General features: G+C 54.5%; 1 protein-coding gene across 6 annotated transcripts in view; it reads left to right on the top strand.

The window, feature by feature from the left end:
• MGLL (monoglyceride lipase) overlaps positions 1 to 17,080 on the top strand; it is a 125,123-nt gene that overhangs the window by 96,834 nt on the left and 11,209 nt on the right. For 5 of the 6 annotated variants that reach the window (XM_060180285.1, XM_060180286.1, XM_060180284.1 and 2 more), the window contains 4 exons: positions 3,524 to 3,660; positions 4,822 to 4,932; positions 9,351 to 9,428; positions 15,322 to 15,411. In XM_060180285.1, coding sequence (XP_060036268.1) covers positions 3,524 to 3,660; positions 4,822 to 4,932; positions 9,351 to 9,428; positions 15,322 to 15,411 — 416 coding nt within the window. The remainder of the gene's footprint in view (positions 1 to 3,523; positions 3,661 to 4,821; positions 4,933 to 9,350; positions 9,429 to 15,321; positions 15,412 to 17,080) is intronic. The other variant, XM_007526865.3, reaches the window with a different exon arrangement.

Raw genomic sequence — 17,080 nt, 5'->3', positions numbered from 1 at the left:
TCCATCCCTAGGCGGCGTGCCATTCCCCTGAACACAGCTCTTTCTCCCGTGACTACACCACCACCTTCCAGGAGGTGAGTTCCTTAGCTTCATCTAACAGTCGCTCCAAATTCAAATCTCTTAACTACTCCCTTCCTTTCTCCAAGTCTTTCCCTCCTCTGTTTTATAGCTGTGTTTTCAGAATGAGGATATGGGGCTCACACACTGTACTTGGTTTTTGGATAGAGGGGGAGAGAGGGGAGACGGGATGAACTCAGGGCAAGTTTCCAAATTATACATGGAGCCAGAGATGTTGCTCAGGGGTAGTACGTGCTTCCAACTCTGTGAGGCCCTGGCCTTGAGCCCTGGACCAAAAAAGGGATGATGATGATGATGATGATGATGATGATGATGATGATGATGATGATGATGAAGAGGAAGAACATATCATATGAAGACAAAGGCCAGCGAAAGGACACAAAAACAGAAAGGTGGGGAGCACTAAGTCTGTTTCTGTGGATGCCCCTGGCAGCACCCACCAGGACAGCATGGGGTGAGGTCTGGAAGGAATCCAAGCACAAGAGGAGAAACGGAGAAGACATCATTGGATCCCGCCAGCGGGGTCAGGGGCAGCTGAGGGGCTGAGAGGGAGAAGCTGGCAAGAGTCTGGGGTGGGGCCGGCAGTGAGTTGTGATTTTTTTTCTTAAGTTCTCTTCGAAAAGAAAAAATGTTTATTTGTCTCACGAGCAGTGGAGGGAGAGACCAGAGCTCCGCTCAACTCCGCAGCAATATGCAGGTGCAGGGATTGAACTCGGGGTCCCTGGGCCTCAGGCCTAGAAAGCTGCTATACTGCCCCTGTGTCAGTTCCCGATCCTAGTTCAAGACTGAAGGGAAAAGGCGGAGATGGCAGTTAGGCTGGAGGAGGGAGCTGTCTGAGGGTAAGAGAGAGCGCCAGCAGAGGTGGGGAGAATGGCCAGGAGAGCTCAGAGAAGGAAGAAACCCCAGAAGCTGTGACTACATGGGCTTCTGAGTGAGGGCAATAGCCCGAGGAAAACCGGGGAGGGCAGTCCCAGATTGGCAAAGGAAAAAAGGACGCTGTTGCCTTCATATAACCGGGCTTGGGGTCACAGACTTGAGGAGAATGGAGACATTTGAAAGGTGCTTGGCATGGTGACAGGGTGTGTAGGGAGACTAGCTGTCACCCAGGGGCCCTGCCCCCGATGCTCCTGTCCACCCAGTCCTCCAAGGATTCGCTGGAGTGAAGACGTTTCAGGTCAAGCGCAGAGGTCACCCTCAGAGCACTAAGCAGGATTACCCTGTGACCCACCAGTCCCACTTCTGGATCCCCACCCCCAGAGGACCGAAAGCAGGAGCTTAACTAGGCCTCTGCACACCACGTTCATGGCAGCCATGCTCACTGAAAGGGGAGGCTGTGTGAGTGTCCACAGAACAGAATGTAACCACTAGGTTTCCTGCCATATTATCCAGCCTTAGAGGGACACATGTGACAGTGTGGGTGAACTTAAGGAAACTAAGACACACACACACACAACTGTATAATTCCACCTGTGTGAGACTTTGAGTTGTCAACTCAGAGAGAAAAGAGAAAAGAGGTATTTCCAGCAGGTGCAAAGAGAGGATTAAAAGTTATTGCTTAGCAGGATATCTGTCTGTTCTGGCTGCCAGGACCACAGGCAGAGCTGCTTAAACAACACACAGACGCAACTGGGTTCAAGATCAGTGTCTTCAGTTGCTTTCGCCACAGGCCTCTCTCCTGGGCGTGCAGAGGGCCGTCTTCTCCTGGAGAGTGCTCCCTGGGTCTCCTCTCTGTGTGTCTCTTGTGTGTCTCTGTGTGCTGGGCACCTCTTTTAATAAGAAGCCCCTCCAGGTAGGATTAGAAGCCACGCTCAGGGCCTCATAATTTAATCACTCTTTAGGGAGTTTTGTTTGATTGGTTGGTTGGTTTTGGCTTTTGGCCTCTGGGGCTTGGTGCCAGTATTACAAATCCACTGCTCCTGGAATCTATTTTTTTTTCCTTTTTTCTTTTCTTTCTATTTTTATTAGATAGGACAGAGAGAAATTGAGAAAGGAGAAAGAGATAGAAAGGGAGAGAGAAGATAGACACCTGCAGACCTGTTTCACTGTTTATGAAGCTTCCCTCCTGCAAATGAGGAGCAGGGCATCGAACCCAAGTCCTTGAGCGTGGTAACACGTGTGCTCAACCGGGTGAGCCACTGCCAGGCCTCCTTGACCACTCTTGGAAGGCCTGTCTCCAAATACTCCCACATTCTGAGCTTGCTGGGGTCAGGACCTCAGTGTGTGAACTCAGAGGTAGTTTTCACTGTGCTGGTGACAGTGACGGAGTTTTAGTTGGGGAGACGGGAGCTGGTCTGGCGACACGGCTGGTCACAGCCACGTGGACTCGCTCAATAAGACTGAAATAGACATGAGAACAGATGCCTGCCGGGGGGCATTGCTGTGGTGGATATTTCACTGCAATAAAATATATATATAAACAGAGAAAAATCCTGGGAGGGGCTGGGGATTCTGAAGATGCAGTTGGGACAGGGGGCAGAGCTGGTGACCACAAGCTGCACAGAGTGGTCAGCGAGGTGCTGGCAGGGGGAGGGCGGGGACACACAAGGACAGGACAGTGGGGAACAGGAGTTTATGGATCTGGCCACCAAGAGGGTTTCCCCGCTTGAGGTCTGGGTGGCTGATGGGTTCCAGACAACAAGAGGCCTCACCCTTTCCGTCTGCAAAATGGGGTGTCGTCACGGCTGTCTTTTCTGTCACCACTTCCCTGCAGGGACAGCCAGAGGGGGCTAGGCAATCCTTCTCACCACATGGCCTCTGATCTCTGCGACCCTCCATGTGGACACTGCGTCACACGTTGCTTCTATAGTGACCGGTGTCCTTCCAAGAGGGAACAAGAGGAGAGACCCCAAGAAAAGAATCTGAGAACTTAACAGCTCAGGCAGCAGAGAATAACACCCAGGAGGGGTCAAACATAACCCGTTTTATTGCCTTTCTGGCAAGCACTCTGGGCTGTGGACTTTTCATTGTTTGTCCTGTTACCGGTGCTGCAAGCTGTGCAGGGAGGCGATGGCAGGTGACAGTTCACCTGCTGAAAAGCAGGCATGGAGATGCAGACAGGAGGGCCGAGGGGACGGATAGGAGAAGCCAGGAGGGCCCAGCCCCTTGGTGGGAGATCAGACGTACTGAGCCTGGGCGCAGCTTCCCCTCCTCTCGTCTCCAGAAATGGCCTGGAAGGGGGCACCCTGGCAGCATGGACAAGCTTCGCAGTATTTGCACCCAGGGTCCTCGCTGCCTAGCTGTGTGGTCCTGGGCACGTTCCCTAACTACTCTTCTTCAAGTTCCAGGAGAAGGCGTCTCATATTCAAGAGTGGTGGGAACAAGTTAAGTGAATGAGACATTCAAGTCCTTGAAGAGTGGCCAGCAGGGACAAGGAGGGAAGCTGGGAGCTGGGGACAGGACTCAGCCTCCCGGTACTCACACTTCTCCATCTCCCTCTCCCTTGCAGTCGGCCACGGCCAGAGCGAAGGGGAGAGGATGGTAGTGTCTGACTTCCAGGTCTTCGTCCGGGATGTGCTGCAGCATGTGGACTCTGTGCAGAAGGACTACCCGGGCCTTCCCGTCTTCCTGCTGGGCCACTCCATGGTAAGCAGACCAGCGACGATGACCCGGGCCAGCTTCCACCTGCTGCCCGCCCACCCGGTGGAGGAGGCAGGAGGGGAGCCCTAGTGGGAAGGGGGCAACCCTGCCTCCCTCCCCATCCCCTCTCTGCCTGACTGGCATGCTCCCTCCACACCCCTCCATTTGAACTTCTAGACCACTGGCTGCTTAGCAAACAGGCCAAGTTCAGAGCCAGGGAGGCAGGCCCAGAAAGGGTTCTGAGTGGTGTCTGTTCTTCCTGGCAGGGCCTGGGGAGAGAGGGGGGAGGGAGGGACTCTTGGGTCTTCACACCCCGTTGACCCCTCAGTGTCTTTCCCTAGTCAGGCCCCCAAAGACACTTCTGGCCCCTCCCCGGAAGAGCTGCCTCTCAGAGAGAGATACTACATGGTGTCCGCTCAGCCCCGCGCACACATCTGTCCCATGCACTGGAGAGTAGAGCTGCTCCTTCAAGGCCAGCCCAGGCTGAAAGCCTCTGACGATCGTCCAAGTGTCATCTTCAAGTCTGAGGCCTTCAGCTGTCTCCCCCCAGGAGAGATCTGCCGGCAGACGCCAGACAAAATCTTGCTCTCCGTCAGGGACCTTTCACCTAGAACCAGCTTCTGGCTTTGGCCTGGCTCTGTCCACACGCTGCGGTCACCTGCCTGTCCCGTGTCGACCCTGGGTTCCAGCTGCCTTAAGCCTGAGCAAACAGCCAAGGTCCCATGCCTTCAGCACCATAAATACTCATTAACTATTTTCCTGGGGACCCCTCACTGAGCCAGGAAAACAAAGTATAGCAATCTCTACTTACCATCATCTGATTAAAGGAAAAAAACCGCATATTAAGCCTGATGGAATGAATGAATTGGGGGCTTGCCAGCTTTGGGCATGAAACAAGTAGGAATGTGTTATTGTTTAACTTGCAGCCCACAAGCAGGAACCTTATTTAGATCTCTGAGACGTTCGCTCGTGGAAAACCCGAGAGGAGGCGGGGGGGGGGGGGGGGTCGTGTAATGAAATAGTCGCAGCTCCGGTTTATCCAATGGTTGAAGGCGTCGACTCCAAGGTGCTCTTGCCCAGAGCACTGGGCAGCGGCGCCGAGGAGTGGGGGGCGTCATGGCACTCATCCAAGTTGGGCACCCACCGCTCTGCCCTCTTGCTTTGCAGGGAGGCGCCATCGCCATCCTAACTGCCGCAGAGAGGCCAGCCCACTTCTCTGGCATGGTTCTCATCTCACCACTGGTCATCGCCAATCCGGAATCTGCGACAACATTCAAGGTAAACAGACTTACGTCCTGTGAGACCTCCTGCAGGTGTGTGTCCCCCCACACACACTCCCCCACCGGCATCCAATTATCAGAACATCATCCAACTCTGATAAAGGGCCAAAATGCGTCCGTTACTGTGTTGGGCTTTGGACAAGTGCCAAACATGGCGGCCACCAGGGTCCTGCCTTCTGACATTGGGTGCACCGCAACCCCACACACACCTCAAGACAATAGAAAAAACACTTCCTGTTTTGTGACTGTTTCATGGATGAATGTCAAAGGGAGAAAAGGTTAGGCATGTTAGGAATCTGGCAGAATAACCTTTAGTGAGTCACATGCTGGGCTCGAGCTGTTTTGCGTTGACCGTTGGCCAAGTCCAGCACAGAGTCCTCACTCACTGCCGCCTCCTCCACCCCCGCGCCCTTCCCCCACTCCCCCCAAGTGACCGGTGACTATGGGAGCTGTCACTTTGTTTTTCTGGGTGTTCTGATTCCTGGTTGTTCTAACGTCGGCACGGGTTCCTGCTTGTGGTACCAGGACTTTGAGCTAACTGGACAAAGTCAGTGAAGCGACAGCCTAGTCTGTAAGAGACAGGGGACAGGGGCCTCTGCTCTCAACATGTTGACAGGTACAGGCGTAGAGGGGCATTCAGCTTAAGGGAGACACATAACCCAGTGAGGTCACAAAACCCCAACCTGTGTAACCCCAGGGATGTTGGGTCTCTCCCCCTGGTGTCTGCCAGGCTGCTGTCTTTAAGCAGGTGAGGTGATGGACTTGGGCTCATGGGCTCACCCTAGTTTCCCTGGTCTCACTGTCAGACGACATCACAACCACTCAAATTGGCCTTGGGTTTGACACCTCTGCTATGCCCCCAGGCATCACTGAGATATCCTCAAAGTGCACCTCCAGCTGACAGCCACAGAGCTGATCCCAGCCCTAAAGACAGACAAGAGGACCTGCAGTTAGAAAAAAATGTCACCCCTTTGAAATAAGGACATTCCGAGCAAGTGCGACACCTGGTAATTTAACCAGATTTTCATGATTTGCTAAGACGATTCACTCCCTGAATTGTTGGCCGTTTCAAGGACGTCACCACTTAAAGACACCGATCGTCCTTGGTGAATTCCCGTGCATGTGGAGCAGAGCTAAAGTGCAGTCACAGAGCCACAGGCACTGCGCCGACGGCCTGGGTGTGTCTAAAGGCAACTGGGCCTCTCCCCCCACAGCCTTGAGTTTGTGACATGAAGCCACATGGTTCCGGGGCTCTCTGCAAGTAGAGTGAGCACGACCAGGGTCAAAGAGGAGAGGGTGTTCCCGCCACCTCCTTCCTGAGAGCTTTGATCCGTGGGGACTCAGTTCAGGCAGCGCCAGGCATGACCTGGCTGACCTGTCATGGCTGCAGGGAAAGGTCACGTCCTGCGGCCTATAGCTCAGAACCCCAGGCTGAGCCAGGCTGACTCACCTGGAAGGTGGATTTGAATGCAGGGCCCTCACCTCTCCACCTGAGACACATTTTCTTCTTATAATGAACTCATTTTTCATATTAATTTTATTATGCTTTAATTTGATAGGGTAGAGAGAAGTTGAGCTAGAGAAGGACAGACGAAGAGAGGCACCTGTAGCACTACTTCACCACCTGTGAAACTTCCTCTATGCAGGTGGGGACTAGGGGCTTGATCCTAGGTCTTTGCATGTGGTAGCTTATGTGCTCAACCACACCTCCCAGCCCCTCTGGGATGCTTGCCCATTGCAGAAAAGCCAGGGACCCTGGCATCTGGGTCCAGACCTGGAGCCAACAACATGATGTTTCCCTCCAAGGTCACCTGGGGGTCCTGTGGAGGCAGGGACTTGTGCGCCAGGGCACGAAATTTAACCTCTCGGAGCCTCGTGCCAGTCGATCACCCTGTCACAGCATCCCTGGGGGCCAAGCAAGTCTCGTCTTATTAACCAGGACAGAGCCAATCTGCTGCTGCCCCTGGGAATATGCCCCCTCCCCGCCCTGAAATCTGCTGCTGCCCCTCCCTGGCTCACTGGTAATTCTGAGTCTCAGCGTCTCCCAGTCATCTGACTTCTTTTCCTCTTTGCCTGACAACCTAGATCAAAGAAACTCCTCCCCGAATCTTTTTTCTGTTGTTTCATCTTAACCTTTGGAGGGTTTATACGATTCAGAATTCGGAAGCTTTAAGGACACTCGAGCCCCTCAGCCAGAGTGAGCAGGGCGTGTCTGCGTGTCCATGCACACTCGAGCACTCCATTCACAGGGTCGGAATCACGCTGTCTGCACTTGGCCTTTGCTTCCATTTCATTCTTCTAGTCCATTTGTCTGCCTTCCTGGGCCTGGGGTAGCTTGGCAGCTCTGGTCAGTGAGAACTTGGTCCTGGATGAGGTGAGGGCCCCTTGGCTCTTGTTTGCTCTTCTGTGCCCCAAGGACAGGCCAATTCCTAGAAGAAACTGAGGCAGAGGCCGAACGTCACCTGCTGGGAGGCTCAGAGCACAGATCAAAGTCCTGGCCTTGCCTGCTCCCTGCAGCTGTGCTAGCAGCCACTCCGCAGTTCCATTCACAGCATCACTTTCTTGCTAGAGAGACTTCCAGAATCACTACAGCGGGCGGGCGGGCGGGTGGCATGAAGTCCCCTAGTTTTTCAGTTTGGACAGACACGTGGAAGGTGGCAACTTTGTGTTCTCTGAAGTGTAAGAAGCCAGCACCCCCACCCCACCACAGAAACACCCCCCCAATCCCATACACATTCAATTCTCACCTCCAGGCTCCATTTTCAACAAGCTAGGATATCTTTAGTCTGGAAAAGAGACTGGGGTGGGGGAGCAGGGGCTTTTGGTCCCCCAAACACTGTCAGTATTGGTCACACAAGGAAGGCGAGAGCAGGAAGAATTCAGAAACAGAAATGTCCTTGGAGAGGTCCTTTCATAGGGGCCACGCTCAGGGAAGGCAAGCCCTGGCCTCCCGACTAGTGTGTGTGTGGGGGGGGGGGAGGTCACACAGGAACTGCATCCCAGAGGGGTGTGGGGTGGGCCAGCATGGAACCCCTGAAGGCAGAGTCCGAGGTCAGGGCAGGGGCTCCGCATGCCCGCAGAGTAATCATCTAATGGCCTTGGCCTATTGCCTGGAGGTTGTCCCTTGGACCCAGGTTCAGGCCTGGGGGGGGGGGGTTAGTGTTTCCAGATGCTTCCCTTCTCCACCAGCCAAGGCACCTGGCCAAGTAGGGAGAAAAGGTCCCGTACGTGACTTGCATTGTCTTATTTCCTGTCCATCAACACCCTGTAAGGAGGACACCATGCCCAGTTTCCAGACCAGGAGCTGAGAGCAGTGGCCTTGCTCAAGGACACCTTGAGCACCCGCTCAGCCAGAGAACGTGTCACCCCGAACACTCCCAAGATCTGCTTTCCAGGCTTGAGCTCACTTCCCATCTGAATGGCGCCGACCTTGTGGCAGTGTGTGGGAGGTGGGGCCCAGGTGAGGGGTCCAGGTTGGATTGCGTGGGCTCGTTTCTCTTTGCAACTTTAGTTGCTAAAGTTCCACCCAGGGGCTTGGGGATCTGTTGTGATCAGGCCCTGGCCTTTGAGGCAACAGAAATGTTACCTCTGACCATGTGATTTCTAGTAGCTGGGAGCTTCCAAACCCTTGGGGTTTAAGGAAGTGGCTCTTTGGGGACCCCCTGCCAGGCATCAAGCACTGAGCCCTCTGGCGAGGATCTGGACTCCCAGCCTCCTCTGCGGCTGCTCCACCTGCTAGAGCCACTTTAGAAACCCGCAACTTTAATTACCTCCTGGGTGTCGAGTGTCTCCCTGACAGAAGCTTCCAAGTGATCTGAGGCAGCCCTTAAAGCCTTTCCGATCAATAAAAGCATTTGTGCAAGTTGAGTATTTGAAGTGACGGCTGCGGTCAATCCAGGAATGTCCCCAGGGCTCACTGAAGGCAGACCTCATGTCTGGACTCATCCCTTTTCGTGGGTGACATAATTTGGGGTCCTTGGGTCTTGGGGTGATCCTCCTCTCCTCTGCTAGCAGTGATCTCCACTCACTCGGCCTGTCCTATTTGCTGGGCTTCTCTCCAGACCCCAAGCCAGAGAAGAAGTTGGGAAACGTTCTGTGGGAATTAGGAGGGTCACCCTACTCTTCCCACCCTGGAGGTGAGGAACGGGGATGGGAGCTGGAGTCCAGATTTTTTGCAGGTCTGAGCCTCACTCCTCCACCCCTCACCTCCCTTTTCTAGGGGTGGGGCCCAGCCACTGTTCCTTCTGGCCCCTCCGATTATCCTTGGATTCAGGGTCCCTGTGGAGCCAGCGCCACTGGGGACTGTGTGTCACAGAGCTGAGTTAGCCTGTTGGTCATGATGAGGATGGGGAGGGAGCCCTGGCCCTGGTCACTCTTCCCTTGAGCTGCACCCAGGCTGACAGTACACTCCCACAGGACAAACTGATGTTTTTGAAAGACTTGCTCCGAACAGCATCAAGAATGGCGGTAACTTGGATCCCATTTCCAGTCTGGGTGAGCGAACCCTCCCTCTTGCCTCTGTGGCTCCGTTGGGTGGCGGGACACCCACGGATGGTGAGGGAACCTGCTGCTTCTTGATGGACCAAATTGATCTTTCTTGGTTCGTGGTGTCTTCTGGTATCTGTCCATCCCTGCTGCCCCCTTACCGCAGGGTCTCAAGACCCCCTTTTCCACCCTTTGGTCTCCTTTCTTCACTGCAAATGACCCACTCCCCCCACTCTGTTCTTTCTCTTCCCACCCTACCTCCCCTCGTCCACAAGCCACTGGAGTAGTGAAATAAGGGACACCAAGGAACAGCAGGACAGAGCATATCTGTGGCCGCTTGTTCAGTGTCCCCTGCTGGGGCTAGGATGACAGCTCAGCATCAGGACCCGTGCCTTGCTTGCATGAAGCCCTGGGATCCATCTCTGGCACTGCTTAGAACGGAGTGGTGGTGCGGTCTCACATGCTCACATAAACATTCAATAGGTAAAGAAATGTTTAAGTCAAGTCCAAACAAAAGCATTCTTCTGCACGATAGTTCTCTCTCCTCGGGCCTGACATGGAGAAGTCCTACTATTTTTTTTTAAACATGGCATTTGGTATCAGAACTTTCCCTCAGGGCTGGGCCGTGGCACACCTGCTTGAGGGCACATGTTCCCATGCGCAAGGGTCCAGGTTCAAGTCCCAGCCCCCCCCCACTAGGGGAGGCTTCATGAGCAGTGAAGCAGGGCTGCAGGTGTGTCTACTTTCTCCCTCTCTATCTCCCTCTTCCCTTTCAATTTCTTTCTGTCTCTATCAAAATAAAATAAATAAATAGACAGATAAAATGGCCACTAAGAGAAGTATTACAATGCGCAAGGACCCAGGTTCAAGCCCCGGGTCCCCACCTGCAGGAGGAAAGCTTTGCGAGCGGTGAAGCAGGGCTGCAGGTGTCTCTCTGTCTCTCTCCCCCTCTGTTCTCTCACTGTCACCCTCTTGATTTATGGCTGTCTCTATGCAATAAATAAAGATAATTGAAAAAAATTTTTTAAAGAGACCAGGTGGTGGCGGACCTGGTTAAGCACACGTATTACAGTGCGCAAGGACCTGGGTTCAAGCCCCTGGTCCCCTCCTGCAGGGGAAAAGCTTCACAAGTGGTGAAGCAGGGCTGCAGGTGTATCTCTCTCCCTCTCCATCTCTCTTTCCCCTCTCAATTTCTCTGTCTCTACCCAATAAGTAATTAATTAATTTAATTAAATTTTAAAAAAGAAAGTGCCAGAAAGACAGTAAATCTGAAATAGGGGCCTGGGTGGTGACGCACCTGGCCGAGTGCACAAGGGCCCAGGTTCAAGCCCCCAGTTCCCAGCTGCAGGAGGAAAGCTTCACAAGTGGTGAAGCAGGACTACAGGTGTCTCTATTTCTCCCTCCCGTTCTATCTCCCCTTTCTCTCAATTCCTGGCTGTGTCTATCCAATAAATAAATAAAAATAAAAACATTAAAAAATTCTTTTTAAAGAAATGAGATTTCAGGAATGGGAGCCATCTGGCCTTGTGGGGCACACACACTAGCCGCATCGACACTCAGGTTTAAGAGCCCCAGTCTCACCCGGGAGCACCCTGGCACCAAGGGAAGCCCCTCAGATGGTGGAGCAATGCTGTGGCATCCCCCCCTCTGTCTCTGTCTGTCTGAAATGGGGTGAAAACCCAGGGATCAGTGCAGACACGCAAAAGGGAGACATGAAGTTCGGACTTCGCTATCCAGGTTTTTCTAAGAGCTGAGGGTCAGAGCAGTGCCGAGACCTGAGGTCAGGGCTTCTTCAGAAGCGGTAGCCTGCCTGCCTGCAGGTGCATCCATGCCGCCCTCCTGTCCTCACCAACTGGGTGGGTGGGGCAGAGCAGTTTGACCAGAAGCTGTCAGTCTCGGGAGCTGTCAGACACCAGTGGCCTGTCCTCGGCTGGCCTTGAGGGCAGCTGCTGAGATCTTTCTGTTCCTGGTGACCTCTGCTGGCCTCGGTGACAGGACGCAGCACCCACAGCACATGCAGCTGCGTCCCTGGGCCTGAAGAGTCAGTCGCCTGTTTAGTCTGGCTGGATGGCTCTGAGCTGCTCCTTCTAGGGCTGCCCGCCCATCCTGAGCCTGCCCACAGCACCACCCTGTGGCCGGAAGTGTTCATGGGGCTACATCCAGCCACCCAGCCACCTGCCAGGCTTGGCACGTCCTGGTCATTGGCAGAGGGGGCATCCTCAGCAGGACGTGGTTCACTGTGCCCAGAAGGGGCAGGGGAGGGGCCAGCTCAGCTGTCACCCGTCACGTGGTTCCGGGGACCGTCCCCGCACGCTGTTCATTTTGTGCAGCAAGGGCTTTGCTGGAAGGGGCCATCCACTTTCCCCTGTGCTGCACTCTCCTGGGAGGTTCCTTCCAGCTGCAGAAAGTGCCCTTGGTGATGGAGGAAGAGAGGGTTGCTCACCAGGAGATAAGGTGGGGCAGGTCCTTGCCAGGATGTCGATTTCCTCCAGCCCACTCTCCAGCCCCCCCACCCCCCGTCAGCCAGAGCAGGAACAGTTCTCAACCTCAGTGACATCCTTTCTAGCCCTTGCTGAGCCCAGACCCTGAACATTTTCTCCTGGAAGTCAGGACTTGGCACTTTGAAGTATAGATGTTTTGGGTTTAAAAGGTGCTAGTGGGGCTGGAGGTAGCTCAGTGGTTAAAGCACATGCCTTCCCATGCCTGAGATTCTGGGTTCAAGCCCCAGCACTGCATAGGAGAGCCAGAAAAGTTCTAAAGATGTGTGTCTTCTCTCTATCTATTCTTCTGTAACTACATAAATAGAATTAGAAGTTGGACCAAGAGACACGAGGTCCCTGGGTTCAATCCCTAGCATGATATTCTATCTCTTCTTCTGTAACTACATAAATAGAATTAGAAGTTGGACCAAGAGACACGAGGTCCCTGGGTTCAATCCCTAGCATGATATTCTATCTCTTCTTCTGTAACTACATAAATAGAATTAGAAGTTGGACCAAGAGACACGAGGTCCCTGGGTTCAATCCCTAGCATGATATTCTATCTCTTCTTCTGTAACTACATGAATAGAATTAGAAGTTGGACCAAGAGACATGAGGTCCCTGGGTTCAATCCCTAGCATGATATTCTATCTCTTCTTCTGTAACTACATGAATAGAATTAGAAGTTGGACCAAGAGACACGAGGTCCCTGGGTTCAATCCCTAGCATGATATTCTATCTCTTCTTCTGTAACTACATGAATAGAATTAGAAGTTGGACCAAGAGACACGAGGTCCCTGGGTTCAATCCCTAGCATGATATTCTATCTCTTCTTCTGTAACTACATGAATAGAATTAGAAGTTGGACCAAGAGACACGAGGTCCCTGGGTTCAATCCCTAGCATGATATTTTTAAAAATAAATAAAGAGGCCTGACAGTGGCACGCCCAGCTGAGCACACCTGTTACCATGCGTGAGGACCCAAGTTCAGGCCCCTGCTCCCCACCTACAGGGGGAAAGTTTCACAAGCAGTGAAGCAGAGCTGCAGGTGTCTCTCTTTCTCCCTCTCTTCCTTTCCCTTCTCAATTTCTCTCTGTCCTACCTCATAAAACATAAGTAAAAGATAAATAAGTTCAGGAGCAGGGGCATATATTCAAGGATGACAGCAAGTCGGCTGTGTCAGGTCCACACAGTCGGGTGACAGGCAGCAAAGCACATGTCGCCGGCCAGCGAGACACCTGCCCGTGGGCTAAGCAGAAGCAGAGAGGCTGCCTGGTCTCGGGCCCTCCTACTGCAGGGCAAGTGCCCAGATGGCATGGCGCTGTGCCTTTCTCTGCCTCTTGGCCACGAAGTCTAGGAAGGAGGCGGAAGGCACAGGAGTTCCGAGAGGACCTGGCAGGTCGCACTCAGAGTCAGCCGTCAGCCCCCCAAGATGGTTCTGGGAGCAGCGAAGGATCTGGGAGTGGGTGTTGGCGGCTCTCAGCCACACACCACATTCCCCTTAAAGCACTGCGCTGGCTGGAGGAGGCAGATCCATGGAAGCTCACTCTCCACCCGAGGAAACCACAGGGCCAAAACCCAGCGTCTCTCTGTACTGAGTAACCCCCCAGCGTCTCTCTGTACTGAGTAACCCCCCAGCGTCTCTCTGTACCAAGTGACCCCACCACCCCTGCCCCCGCTTCCTTTAAGTACAGTTTAGCCTCTGAAAGCACAGACCCTAACTCCTGGATTCGGGTTCCTAGAGGAGCATAGACACATGTCTGCAAACCCCCCCTTATAGAATTCTCAGAACCCCCAGCCCTCCTAGTTCGGTGCTTGTCCATGGTGGAGCTGGCCCACGTCATCACCATCCCACCTTGGCCGACAGACCAGGCCTGTCCCCTGAGCCTTGGGCTGTGTGCTCTGACTCCAGGCCCTGTGTCCTCCTAGGCTAGACAGTTGCTGGTCAGCCCTGGGCAGGGCGTCAAGCCTACTGACAGCAAGTCGCTGTGAACGGACACCAAACTTGGGGTGCAGGGGCACCGATAACTTAGCAGCCTTGAAGGCAGGGACAGGGTCACGTTCTTGTGCTGTTCTGGAAGCAAAGCCCCCGCCCTCCCCCCCCCTTTTTTTTCTTTTCTGTTTCTGGGCCTGAAAGCAGTTGTGGTGTGTGGTTACACCATGCTAGTACGGGCCCAGGAAACAGGGCAGCTCTGAACCCCGGGGTGAGCTGGAGTGGGGGTACAGCCTGTGTGTCAGTCAACACAGAGAGTCAGTGGCTGCAGGTTTTGATCATCTGTAGGGGCAGCTGGGCTTCTCACTGGCACTCATCAGAGAGAGAGAGAAAAGAAGCCGAGGGCAGAAAGAGGAAGAGCGGCCTCCCCCAGACCTTGGGGCCCTCTCGACTGACCCAGTGGTGCTGAGCCTGCTTTCTCTTGAGTCAAATCAGAATAAAGCCTCACCTCTCAGCATAGCCGCCATGCTTACAGAGCTGAGCACCTGTGGCTCTGGCCTCATGCCAGCAGACTGCAGCTGGGCAGATGTGAGTGCCCTCAGCCCCCCTGCCCCCATCAAAGACGCCGAGAGAACATCACTTGTCAGCCACGGGCTGTGCACCCTCGGCACGGCTGGATGGCTGGAGAATCCACCTCTTGCCACCTTACACACAGTTCTAATTTCAGCATTTCACAGCTCACTTTGGAAATAGCATCTTTCGTCCCTGTGCTCAGTGCAGAAATGAGGGCAGCCTCCCTCTGCCTGCAGGCAGGAGGGGGTCCGAGCTCACATGCTCCTTCTGAGCCAAAGCAGCAGGAGAGAGGGGCTGGGGGTGTGTGGGGGGCTTTTACCTGAGGTGAATGGAGTCGAAGAACAGGGTTAGCACCTGCTGAGGCAGCTTGGGGCTCAGAGGCTGGGTGACATTCAGACCCCACATCCCAGCGATGGAGCACCACGGCCAGGAAGCAAATCGGGTCTCTCTCTCTCTCCCTCTGTGATTCCTCTGCTAATCAGGCTGGTGACTGCTGCTGTTCCTCGCCAGGAAAAATCGGGTCGGTCAACAGATCCTTTCCAATGTGTCTGCGCTGCCTGTTTCTCCTGCAGGTGTCCCAGTGACTCTGCCCCTGTTGTCTGTTTTCAGATCCACCAGGGAAGTGGCTTGTGCTCTGCCCGGCGACTCCTGCCAATGATTCAAAATTACAGCCAATGCATGATTGCAGGGTGGGGGCCCACACAGAACTCGGAGCGGGCAGAAAACAGACGTGGCCTCCTCACCGTCTACCCACTCACTCCCCAGGGCACAGCCGGCCGGGCAGGGAGGGGCCCCATATGCACGGGAGGCAGGCCTGGCTGGGGCAGCATGGGCCTTCCCTGACTGTGAGCTGTGCTGTGGGCAGAGCAGGCGCCCATCAGGCTGCCCTCACCACCCTTCTTTTTCCTCCCGCCAGGTCCTTGCAGCAAAAGTTCTCAATCTTGTCATGCCAAACCTGTCCCTGGGCCCGATCGACTCCAGAGTCCTGTCCCGGAATAAAGCAGAGGTGAGAAAAACATTCTGGAAGCCTGAGGTGACCTGGGAGTGGCGTGGAGAGCAGACACCACCCCAGTGAAGAGGTTTGAGCTTGATCTCTGCCCAAGGAGGCAAGCTGTTGGCGTTTCACAGTGACACAAAGGTGACTGAGACACCCAGCTTCAGGACTGGGGGAAAGGGATGGGTGTTGTGATGCTGTGCCCAGAACCTGCACAGCAGTGAAGTAGGTGGCATCCTGTGTACATGTGCATGGTCTTTGGATCCCAGGTGACAGAAGCCCAAGCCCAAGTGATCTGAGCTGAGAAAATGATTTACCAGTGAATGCAGTGGAAGGCTTTAGGTCTGGCTTGAAAAGCCAGTTCTCAGTAAGCCTGGATTTGACCTTGTTCCCAGCCACACTTTCCCAAAATGGAAGCCAAGACAATCAGTGGCAGAAAGATAGCACTTCTCTGGGACAGAGGCTTCAGAGCTGGTCCTTCTCAGCTGACTCTTCAAACCCGAGTTCCTAACCTGGAAAGGGGGAGTGCCCACCCCATCCAACCCGGTGGGCAGAGAGTACAGGAGGGTGCTTCCTGGGAGGGGCGCTGGGTTGGTACAGACAGACGGAGGAAAAGGAATTGACGCCAAAACAGCATCTTCCCACAGGTGGGAGTGGGAAGCTGGGCAGAAGGGGGCTCTGCAGAAGTGGGGTGCAGTGGGGTGGGGGAGCTGTGCACAGGCGTGAAGAGCACTGACAGCGCCCAGCTCTGCCACAGCATGGCGGGCAGCAGGCATGAGCGGCCAGGGGTAACCTCAAGTCTAAGCCTAACGCACCTCCTGTGAGCCCCGCCTCCCAGAAGCCACACTGTACACCACGCCACCCCCACCCCCACCCCCACCCCCACCCCACCCCCCGGCAGAACATGCTGCCTCTTACGAGGCCACTGTCAGTCGCCTAAAGCTCAGGAAGGAGGGACAAGGTGGCCATGGGAGGAGGTGCCACCTGGTCCACAAGGTGCCAGTTGCTTGGGAGCAGCTGCCAGGGCCCGTGCGGACAGAAGGTGAACACTGGAACGAGACTTGGTTCCCGGGGTGGCGGTGGGTCATCTAGGCTGCTGGCGTCCCTAGGGACGGCTCTGCTCTGAATGTGCCATCACAGTGTCCACCAGAGGTGACTATCTGCTGTGTCAGGACAACAGAGAGAGATCAGAGAGAGAGAGACTCCTCCCTCCCAGACCCCGAAGCAGAAGAAGCACCCAGGGGCAGGTCCAAGTTGCTTATCTCACACCTGAGAAGGCCGAGGCAAAGAGGAAACCGGAGAGGTAGCAAAACGCTTCCAGAGGCAGACGTCAAAGCTTCCGGCTCCTTTGTGGAAAGAATGGAAAATTCCAGTGCAAGGCTGATGGGGAAGGAGAGAAGCTGCTGAGGGGATGGGGGAGGCTGCACACAGGTGCTCCCCTTCCCTGCTCTGCACCCAGTGCTAGCCAAGCCCCCTCCCCAATGCATCCTGTCAGCGGATGGGGTTCTGACTGGTCGGGAGATGAGGTGATCTTTAAAATGCCAATTGAGGTCCCAGAATGGGGGAACTTGGAGGAGGGGGTGGAGGGAGGTGTTGGCCTGCCTGGAGGCTGGACTGTGGTTGGAATCTGCAGGGAGCAGGTTTCCACTCCCCGCCTGTCTCTGCTCTAAGCTCCCTGTGA

The sequence above is a fragment of the Erinaceus europaeus genome, chromosome 21, assembly GCF_950295315.1.
Source record: "Erinaceus europaeus chromosome 21, mEriEur2.1, whole genome shotgun sequence".
NCBI lineage: Eukaryota > Metazoa > Chordata > Mammalia > Eulipotyphla > Erinaceidae > Erinaceus > Erinaceus europaeus.
Note: the sequence above shows the minus strand (reverse complement) of the source record. Positions and strands in the feature narration are given on the sequence as shown.